The 11,380-nt window shown below is 48.1% G+C and overlaps 1 protein-coding gene across 1 annotated transcript in view; it reads left to right on the top strand.

Moving 5' to 3' along the window:
• The window catches only part of LOC112550020, a 57,395-nt gene extending 46,715 nt beyond the window's left edge, over window positions 1–10,680 (top strand). The window contains exon 4 of the mRNA XM_025202201.1: window positions 10,153–10,680. Coding sequence (XP_025057986.1) covers window positions 10,153–10,478 — 326 coding nt within the window. The 3' untranslated portion in view covers window positions 10,479–10,680. The remainder of the gene's footprint in view (window positions 1–10,152) is intronic.
• Window positions 10,681–11,380: the final 700 nt, after the last annotated feature.

Raw genomic sequence — 11,380 nt, 5'->3', positions numbered from 1 at the left:
CCCCACATTTCCCGGTGCCTTCTTCATCCTCCCTATATATTTGAAAAAGGACTTTTTATTATCTTTGATCTTGGACACTAGTCCTAGCTCTATGTCTGCCTTAGCTTTCCTAACAGCCCCCCCTACAGGCCCGAGCAGTGGAGGTAGCCCCCCCGCAACCCTCCCCCTTCCACCGGGTGTACGCCGCCTTTTTGGCAACCAGGCACTCCCGGACGTCCTTGGTGAGCTGGGGGGCTTTTTGGCACCCTTGCCCCCCTTGCTTCTTGTTGGGATCATCACCCCTTGGGCCCTGAGTATCGTCTCCTTAAGGAACGACCACTCATCTTCGGCACTGAGTTCCCCTGCACTCGAGAACCCCAGCGCCTCTCCCACTAATCTCAACTCGTTGAAGTTGGCCCTCTTGAAGTCTAGGGCTACCGCCTTGCTGCAGGCCCTTGGCACCCTGCGCTGGACGATGAATTCCAGCAAGTGATGATCGCTATCACCCAGGTGGTCAAGGACCTGGAGCCCCCTTACCAGATCATTGCCTGTGGCCAGGACCAGGTCCAACAGGGCATTTCCTCTGGTGGGACTGTGTACCTCCTGGGTTAAGTGGAGGTCCTGTATCTTGCCAGGAACCTCCTGGAACGATCTGACCTGGCTGACTGCTTCTCCCAGCAGATGTCCGGGTAATTTAGATCACCCATGACAACTACATCCCTTGCCTTAAGTGCCTCTGCAAGCTGGCCCAAAAATTCCCGGTCCAGCTCCTCCCCTTGGTTGGGGGGTCTGTAGTAGACCCCACCGTTAAATCCCTCTCCCCACAACCCCATTGTATCTTGACCCAGAGCACTTCAGCTTTCCCCTCCTCCAACCCCATTTTGCTGGCAGAGGATGTGTATTGCTCTTTGACATGTCTGTATGAGGACACAGCAGACATTTTGGTCCATTGCAAGGCTTGGTGCCTCAGTATGCCTAGGAGTTGCTTAATCTGTTGTTCAAGAGATGCTATGTGAGGTTGGGGAGCTGTCAGTAAGCCAAGACAAGTTTGCCCCAAGGGTTATCTTGAGATGATCATCCTTTTCCAGGAGGAGTTGGAAGTCATTAATGGTGTTTTAGGTGTTCAAGCTGAGGGCTGTAGATGACAACCAAAGGGATTCTGTTGTCCTTGTCCTGGGTTTGGTATTGTAGCAAGTCGGAGTGAGGTCTGAGTATGGCTGTATAGCTGTACCAGCAGAAGCCCCTCATGTTAATATAGGTATACTGGGAAAACTGCATTTTTACTAGCATAGCTTTTTTTCTGCAAGTGTGATAAGTGTCATTGCTTTTCTGCAGAGGCGTAGCTGGGCAGCTCCATGCCCAGGGCAACTGTGCTGATTGTGGTAGCATGGTCAGCCACTGCTGTAGTGGTGTAGTCAAGTCACTGCTGTGGCAGCAGCTACTTCCTTCCCCCTCCAACCCCCACCAAAAAGTTGCTGCCAGTTGCTTCCCCCTCAGTTATACCACTGCTACCCTGCACCTTTGCTGGTATAGCTCAATCTGCACCAGGAGTGCCATGGGTGACTGGTACCTCCTGAGTCTGGTGGGGCACCTGCAGAAGCTGCCGGTTGTGGGGGCAGAGCTGGCAAACTCCTGCAGATGTTGCCATCACTGTCGGGGACAGGGACGGCCCTGTTAGGGGCCGCACGTTGAGAACCTGCAGACTCTGCCAGCGGCAGTGGGAACGACCCTGTCAGAGGGGGCACATGGCACCCTGCCCATGCCCTCCTTACCAGTCACCTATGAGGAGTGCTTTGGTAGCATAGTATAGTAGTGTTTCTGTAGTGGTAAAGCATGCCTGATATAGGTATGACCTGAGTGTAGCGTAGCAGAAGGAGACATCTTACTGAAAAGCTGCAATTTTTGTTATCTATATCTATACATATATCTCAAACACCAAAACAAGTAGTGGTCAAGATGCAGCATTTTGAGATGATTTTCTCTGCTGAAGAGAAACCTCATCTGGGATAACGGGCAGAATGGGAAATCACAAGAAGAAAATGAGTCGGGTCCAATCCTGCTTTGATAGTGCTTTGACAGTTAAAAGAAAAGCTCTAAACAAAATGAATAATGCTATATTATTGTGTATTGGAATTTACATCTCTGATTCAGCAAGTCACTACAATACATGTCTAGACTTAAGTATGAGTCAGCCCACTTGCCAGATCAGGCCTTTGTTCAGTTTTGAAACATCATTGAAAGAGGTGGTCACCTGGTTTTATGAAAGATGGGAGGTGGGAACAGGTCATGAAGCACTTTAAAAATGAAGACAAATTATTGGAGATGGAGAAAGAAGAGCTAACAGTATGTGGTCAAGGTCAAGAATTCTAGTATTTCCCTGGGATTGGGAAATTCATTTCTGTATGATGGAAATGACTGAAAGCACAGTTCAGCAATCAACATTCTCTATCCTTGATTCTCTATCTAGCCTTTTCTTTGATCTAGCTTATCCTTGATCCATTCTCTATCTAGCCTTTTCAGAAACTTACTGATGTTTGCTTTAAAAAGAATAGGAGGCTGGCTATTGAGAACTAGGAGATATAGCCAATGGAATACCTGGAAACACTGGAAGAAATAAAAAATCTCACAGGTAAACTATCCTCAGCCCCAAATGATGGAAAAATAGCATAAATATTGGCTGGAAACCCAATCAGAATTACAGTGGTAAAAGCAGTGGCTATTGGACCTGCTGGTTCATGACTATATGCTATTGCTGGGTGAAAAGTGAGGCCTCAAAGAGAACCATGTATTCATAGATGAATCATCAAGAAAAAGTGACATAGAACTCTAGAACAATCATATCGAAGATTAAAAAATCTTACTGCATTTTTATCATCTTATGATGAATACTAGAGGTACTTGCATAAGGCAGTTTAGCCAAAAAGAATGAAGCAGATTCATAACCTGAAGCATAATGTGTGTGGCAGACTAAGAAATATAACAAGTCACAGAACACATTACTATTCAAGCTAGCATATTCTAACATGCATTCTTTTACTATCCGTACATCCATTTATGAATGACTGGCAAATGTCAGATGAAGTGTGACATAGTCATATCATGAGTGTACTACTCTGCAGTCGCTTCACCCTGACATCATGGAATATCATAGTTGATTTTTTTCCTTCTAAATGACCAAAGGGAAATGTGAATAATGCTGAGGATTTACTACTAATCGTCTATATAAATGTCTCATGTCTCTCTCTTCTTTTTTAGTCATAGTAACTCCTTGGCTTCACTGACATCCAATAGCTTTGTGTTCTGTAGTCATATTTCATAGTGGCTGCCTTCTTTATCTCCTTTCATTGTGGTTGCTGGGGAGAACTTCTGTCACCTGTAGGAGTTACAAAGGAATTTTTTTCTGGTGCAGAGCCAGGGATCATGATCTGCATCAACACTGCATGCTGGGGTCAGGCCTTGGGGCCCTGTGCTGCTCCCACCCAGTCCTGTGTGCTAAGATGGGCCCCACACCTCTCTGCATGCCTGACCCAGCGCACAGGGCCAGGCTATCTGGCCCACAAGGCTCCCCATGGGGTTGAAAATTTGGCAGCAATGGAGTGAGTTAGCTGTCATTACTCCCCTGCCACCAAATTTTTGGACCCATGGGGAGCCTCTCAGATCCAATGCCATGGTGCCAGGGGTTGAGCACCCCTCATGTTGAAGCCCTGCTAAGCACCACCGTAGCTCATTCACAAGTGTACAGTGAACAGCCTGGACACAATATAAGCCCATCCAATGTAACTGTTAGTCCAGTTTTATTTCCCCTATGCCCCTGCACACTGATTATCCTTTCCCAAGGCCTCTCCATCACTTTCTGCCATCTTTCCCTGAAGTAGTACTAACCAGTTCTTTATCTTCCTTTTGCATAGGTAGCCATAAGTCCAGCATTTCCTAACTGTTGAGTGCTTGACTGAAAGACTTAAAATTATTTCCATATTGTTTTATGTAATTCTGTAAATTGTTTTTAAAAATGCAATAACAAATATCAGTATGTGCTGCTGTTGTACCTTCTCCACTTGTGCATCCTTACAAGCCCCAGGACCAGCTCTATTCATGAGTGGCAGGATGAGAGTGCTAACACACACAGACTGTCCTCAGGGAAGGATACTGAGATAGCTGCATGGACAGTAACAGCTCCTTTTTATTGACCACATAGCCAAAAGAAAACAGGATGCCATCTTTTCCTAAAGCTGCCTACCCTCCTTCTGTGCTGTGTCCTGTTCTGGGCACCACATTTAAAGAAGGATGTAGAGAAGCTGGAGAGGATCCAGAAGCAAGCCATGAAGGTGATAAGGAGGGTGAAATACAAACTATATGTGGAAAGGTTGAAGGGACTGAGGTATGCTTAATTTGGAGGACAGGAGATTAAAATTGGTAGCAATTTTCAAATATTTGAAAGGCTAACATAAAGATGAGGAAGAAAAATGTTTCTTCCTTACCACAAAGGCTGGACTCCAACAAGCAACCGTTATAAACAACAGTGAGGCAGATTTAAATTGAATCTCAGGGAAAACATCCAAGAATAGTAGGACAATGGAATGAGCTGCCTACAGAAGTGAAGAAGTTTCCTTCAATGGAGGTGTTCAAGAAGAGGCTGGGTAGGCATCTGTCTGTGGGATGGTTAGGAACAACACATTCTGCATCTGCACAGAGGGGTTGGACTAGATGATCCTTGAAGTCCTTTTCAACCCAATGCTTTTATGACTCAGTTAGCAATTTGGCCAAGAGGATGGGACCCAGCTGTTAAGTATTCGAGCTTGCTTCTAGTCTCATACAGGCCTTGCTAAAGAATAAGGGCTCTGAAGGAAACAGATGTATGAACACCATGCAGTTTAAAGGTGGTTTTCTAGGATGTGGTGCTGCTGGTTCCCATTTGCAGTACACATTCCTTTAGGCCTCTGAGCCTCATGGGAAGATGAGAAGTATCAGAATCTTTTTTTTATTTTTTTATTAAGTGTTCTATCCATAGTATGAGCTTCAGGTAGGTACTAGGGTGCTGCATGCACAGTGCTACCATATGTTGTGGGTGTTTGGCAAGCCACCAGAAACAAGCTGTACTAAGCAAACCACAGAAAGGAAACAGTAGTTGCAACAGCTCATATCTTGGCCAAATCTAAATAGATTTTCAGAAGGCTGAGAGAGGCATTTCCCAGATGGCAGGACTCTGCATTGCCAGATATCAAAGACCTTTTGTAAAGTAGTGTGGGAGGGAGGAAAGAGGGGGCATTACAGCTCTGCCTAATTCTGAACAGGAGAGTTGAAGTTGGGGCTCCCACACACTAGGCTAATGTGCTAACCATGAAGTTATAGATTCTAAGGGTAGGGGCAGACATTCAAAAAGCCTGAGCCTGAATTGATTCAATCTTTGCAGGTTAGTCTGACCCGGCTAGGCTGAACAGGTTTGTAAGTGGATAGACATTCTCTGTGTACTGAGGCAATTCAGGCACATGACTGCAGTGGCTCAGGATAGATGCGGGGGGGGAGGGGGCAGGTGCTAGAGAAGCCTTCTCTTCCCTTGAACAATGCTGAGCTGAGGGGTGGGTGTGGCCAGGCTCTGGGAGGTCCGCCTGCACAACCCCAGGCTTTGCCCCACTTGCTGCTCAAGGGGCAGGAGTGTTGGCAGACCCCTGCCCCCTGCTAGCACTCTGAGGCAAGGGAAGGGGGTGAGGGGGCGCAGTGCATGCATCTGTTGATGATGTGGAGCTCTTCAATCTCCCTCTCCCTGCTTCTTTATAGTGTCTGAAGCAAACTAACAGTTGAGCAAGTCAGCAGGGGGCTGATACCAGTGTTTATCACCTCATCAGCAAAACAATAGCCTCTCTCCATTAGTTCAAACTCTTCTTAAACAGCTTACCAGCTGACCTATTGCTTAATTTCAAAAGCCCTAAGTGGTCACTGTTCTGTCTACCTGTCCCAGTGAAATTGGAGACACAGACACCTCTTGGCATTAGCTAGCATACCACAGGCCTAGGGTCTGTGCTGTGGGAGATGGGAGGGAGGGGGCCAATGTTCCCTCTAAGAAGTAGTGGTCCGTGAGCGTGCCACTTCAGTCCGGCATGGGACACTTATTGAAGGGGGCTAGGGGCTGCAGCCAAGAGGCTGAGGCCAGGGGCCAGGTCCTGGAGCCGGGGGCTGGAGCGGGCTCCTCTGGCTCCAGGGAAGTGCTCCGCCCCCCCGCATCAGGGCTGGGGAGTGGAGCACTTCCCCGGAGCCGGCGGAGCCCGCGCCAGCCTCCATCCCTGCCTTGCCTCACCTTGGGGAGGAGCCGCTGCCTGCCCCGAGTGAGGCTCCGCTGGCTCCGGGACATGCCCCCCAAGGCCATGCGGGGGAGCAGAGCAGTGTCCCGGGAACCTGTGCCATAGCAGCAGCATGGGTCCTTTGAGTCTCTGGGGTCAGGTAAGACTCTCTGGTGCTGGGTACCCCACCCATCTATCTCTTCCCCAGCTCTCCAGTATCTCTGCATAGGGGTGACAAAATTGTTATTTATGCTTCTGGGGGTGGGGAGCGGGGTGCGTGCATAATGATACAACCTTCTGTCACGGGTAACAAATGCCCCGCGCTCCTCCCCCGGCTCATTCATTGCACAAGATGGAAAATGCTCATTTAATGAGCAACTATTCAATAGTTTTGTTTTATTTGCAACCTTCAACATGTAGCCCGTATCTTGTCTTCTGCATGCCATTCAAACCCTGCTCTATAGACAGAAGTCATAATTTCCTTGTGGCTTTTCCATGATACTTCTCCTTATAATATCAAAGTACTTCAGAAACACAAATTTATCTTCAGAAAACTTCTTTGAAGTGAGGAAATCATGTTATTCCTATTTTGCAGATTGGAAGCCGAGACGGACAGAGAGACCAATGACAAAGTTTTTACTAATTTTGTCTGTCCAGTTTGAGACACCATGTACTATGAAAAATTATTTTCCTAATATTGAGTAGCACTTGACATGTTCAAAGCACAGTTCTGACTGACTTCTGTTCCTGATGCAAGTGCTCAGCACTTCTGCAAAGTAGCACCCAGACAATGAGGAACACACAATTAGGGATAGACTGTGAAGAGTCTGGTTTAAGTGACTTTCCCAGCAACACACAGGAATCCATTACCAAGACCCTAGACACCCTTTTCACTGGCATCATTATATTTTACACCAAGAAGCTATGAAGAGCAATAGTACAGTGGATATAAAACAAGAGTTGTGCAAAGTGAACTTTTTTTAAAGAAACTCTTAGTTCTCTAGGAAAGGATTATATTTCCTAGACCAATGTAAAGGTTATGATGCATGTATCTACTTTACTTCTGCAGAATATATTGGACAACTTTTATAGATCATCTGATTCAGAAGCTGACTCCAGTATTGTAGCAGCAGCTGTGAAATAACTCTGTGGTATGTTTGCTGCATTAAACTGAACCTGGCAAGGAATATTCTGTGAAAAATGTTAGGGATCAGTACAGTCCTTTATAAGCCATGGGGCACACTTGTAGGAGAGGAAATGGTTACATTCTTGCATGTTGGGCACTGGAGTCTGTTGCCACATTCTTTAACACTTTTCCTAGGAATGATGGATTTTGATAGTTGCTTTCAACCAAGTACGCAGTCTAGATTTTCTACCAAACCATTGTTTAGTTAATAAAATAGGCAGTCTTACAATCCTTTCCCTAATTCTATCCCAGTGGTGTCAAACTCACCCCATGCCAAGGGCTGGATCTGGACCATGGGGCCCATCACAGGCTGGATCTACAGAGCAAGTGGCTGTGGAGGCAGAGGAGGGACCAGTGGTGAAGCCAGTGTCAGTGGAAGTGGTAGAACAAGTGGCTGAGGGCCAAGCCCCAGGACTTAAGATTCTGCAGCAGGCCCTGCCCCCTCCCAATAGCCTCACCCCCAAATTCCCTGGACCACCAATAGCCCCATGGTGCATATGTTTGACCTCTGCACTAAGATATCATTAGTCACGTAAGGTCTTATCCCATGGTTTTACTAATCATCTAACTCAGGGGTGGGCAAAATGTGGCCCGCAGGCCAGATTCATCCTGCCAAGGTATTTTTTTCTGGCCTACATCAAGTCCCTCAATCCCACCCAGCCCAGGCACAGGGGAGAGGTCCAGGCCATGGTGTGTGTGACTGGTCCTGCTGTCCCCAAGCATGCAGTGGGGCTGGGATGGTGCAGCAGACAGATTCACATTTTGGCATGCCAGCAGTGGTGGCTCCTTCTGGCAGCCACTGGTGCCACCACTGGACTCAGCCCCACTGCCCACGTACCCCGGTCCATCCACCCCACACCCACCACCGGGGCAGGACCCATGCAAGCACATGGCCAGGCAGATGGGATGGGGCCAAGGGCAGGCAGGGAGTGGTGTTGGGGAATGGGATGAGCAGGTGAGGCTGGAATCACAGGGCAGGATCTTGGAGTGGTGACAGGGTGGGGGCCAGGCACAGGAGAGAGCTGCAATCCACTGCCCACACACCTCTGCAGTAAGCATGGTTCCATGAGCAGGGGCATGTGGGGAGCAGATTGTGGCTCTGCCCCAGGCCCATGCTGTCACCGCCTCCAAGACCTAAGACCCAGCCTTGGGCACAGCTCCCTGCCTGCCCACAGCCCCATCCTGTCCGCCTGGCTGCATACCGTGCTTGTGTGAGTCCTGGCCAGTCTTCATGGAGATCCCAGGAGTGCTGGGGCCCAGGGCAAAGCTGGGATCTGCTCTCTGCATGCCCCTGCCTGCGGAACCCTTGCCCATTGCAGGGGTGTGAGGGCAGCGGATCATGGCTTGGCCCTGGTCCTGTGCTATCACCATCCCAACATCCCTCCTTGTAAACCAAGCCCTGCCCCCCCGCAATCCCAGCTGCCCAGCTGAGCACAGGGCAGAGCCACATGGGGAGTTTTGGTAAGGTTGTGCAGGATGGGGGCAGCGCTGACCCAGCCCACGACAGCTCACCACAACTCCCTGTGTACCCCACGGACTCAAATAATTGCCCACTCCAATCTAACTTAACTCTTAGCAATTTAAAACCAAATCAAAATCTTGATATTTTGAGTCTGCTGCAAGCATGTCAGGATTACTTTGTAACAATAACTTTACAAGTGGTTCAACAGTTTTATTTTTGTTTGTTGCTACTTATTTAGTTAGTTTATTCATGTATGCTATCATACATGCACTCAAAGGACATCAAGACAGAGGCTAGTCTTTTAGACCCACATTACATTGCTCTGGTTACAGGGGCAAAAAGCCCTTGTACATAATGATATAATGACAAGTGAGCTGTCTCAAGGCAGTAGCAGGGGTGGGTTTAGTGTTCAGATCTCCATATAGCCAATACACATTCTTAATCTATACTGCACCAACGTGCAACTGATCACTTATGCTTTTTAGGCATATTAAGGGACAAATTTTCCTAAAACAGTACAATGGTAAGAAAAGGCCTACACTAAAGCATGCATGTATCTGAGGTGGGTAACGGCTGTTTTATTTTTCACATTAATTCCTCCGTTCATCTTTATTTTGCTGGATGATTGCTTGAATGGCATGAGATGGGAGAGACATCACAACGAGCTGACAATGCTTTGCAGCTTTCCTAACCCGAGAACAAAGGAAAAAATACTAAAACATAGGAATCTTCTACCAACCTGCTTGTCACTCATACACTGGGTTAAGGTAGTACTGTAGATAATATTGCAACTGTATCCTGGCTTCAGCACAGTTTGAGAATGTGGTCCATACTCTGTGTAGAGCACACACTGAAACAGTATCTCTGTTGTAATCAGATCAAGGGACAGTCCTGATATAGTGTGGTCCCCTCAAAATAGTGTGTTGCTTAGTGTTACTTATTTCATGTAGATGGATCTCTAAATTCTGAAAGAATTAATATGACCAGGAAAACTACATCTCAATTTCAGCTTTTAAAAAAATGCAATTTCCTACCATAGTGACCTTCAGCATGAAGAAGGAAATTAGGCCCTAATATTTTAATATTAAAAAGATCAGTTTGCATTTATTTGCTGGGGAGAAGTGGCAACAACATTTGAAGCCATTAGCACATTGTAAATGAGTAAGAAAGGACACACACTTTTTTTTTCTTGATTTGTAGTTTAGGATTTCAAAGTAAATTCCCCAAATGCTTGTTTTCATCCACTACAGAAATATTGCCTTTCCTTGATGTCTGCCAAGGAGACACAGAATACAGACTGCATAACGAAGATGATTGCTTCAGAAATTCCAAGACTTGCAAGTATGCCAGGATTGCTCTTTGGACTTTCCTGCTTTTAAGTATGAGAGCAGGAATACTAGAAGACTTTGTTTTTCCCAGAATAATGTACTGCATATTGATTTCCCCAAGAATGGTGGGAATGAGAGTTGAAACGATTCCTGTGGTACTGTCTGCTCCCCTGACCAGGAGAAACTTTACCCTGACTGGAGAGGAAAGAAAAGTAACTCATTTACCAAGGAACTTGCACAGGACCTAGCCCTGTATGACAGGTGGTCCCCACAAGTGGCACAGGGCCCTGGGTGACAGCCCAAGTGGCCCAGAGCTGCCCAAAGTGTCACAGCCCTGCACCGAGCCAAGCCAGGCCTGTGCAATGTGGCACAGGCAGCCCCGGGTGTCCGGCATCCAGGGCTAACCCATGCTGCCCTGTGCTGTGTGAGATGGCTGTGCCCGGGGGGCCCAAGCACCCTGATAGCTACTGCTGCTGTGGGTGAGCTGTGGGCTGTGCGGGGGGTGGGGAGGCATGTGGGCTGTGTGGGGGAGCTGGGGCCATGCAGGGGGGCGGGCTGTGGCCCTGCGGGTGGCAGAAGTCCATGTGCTGGGTGGGGCAGCTGTGCCCTGTGGTGGGGCAGGAAACCCACCCCTCCTGAGCAGCCCCCCCACAATCCACCCACACACTCCATGCCTCCCACATCCCTCCACATCCTCCCCATTGTGGATGATGACTTGCTGGCAAGAGCTGTGGCTGCAGGGGTAGCTGTCCCCACATCCTGGTTAGTGAAGGGGTCGCAGGGAGCTCTAACTGTTCTATGATTAAAAAAACAAACCCAAAAGCAAGCATCAAAACATATAGATATTTAGAATTTATTTTATTACTAGCAAACTGCCTATCAAGAATGATCGATTGGGGGGGCGGTGAGCAGGGATGGAGTGCAGCCTCGCCTCCCACCCTTGTTTCTTGGAGGTGGCAGTTGGGGTGAGGGGCTTAGGATGCCATGGGGGTGGGGGGTGAGGCCACTGGCACTGGCCTTGGCCCACCCCTCCCCTCTTCTGTTGTCGCCACCTGCAGGGCTGACGTGGTGGTGGTGGGGGAAGGAGCAGGCGCGCTGCGGCATTGCAGGGGGGGGAGGAGGGGGGCCGGGGGGAGGGGGGGGGAGACAA

The sequence above is a fragment of the Alligator sinensis genome, unplaced genomic scaffold (genome assembly GCF_000455745.1).
Source record: "Alligator sinensis unplaced genomic scaffold, ASM45574v1 scaffold566_1, whole genome shotgun sequence".
Classification (NCBI taxonomy): domain Eukaryota; kingdom Metazoa; phylum Chordata; order Crocodylia; family Alligatoridae; genus Alligator; species Alligator sinensis.
This window is presented reverse-complemented; position numbering and strand designations above follow the sequence as displayed.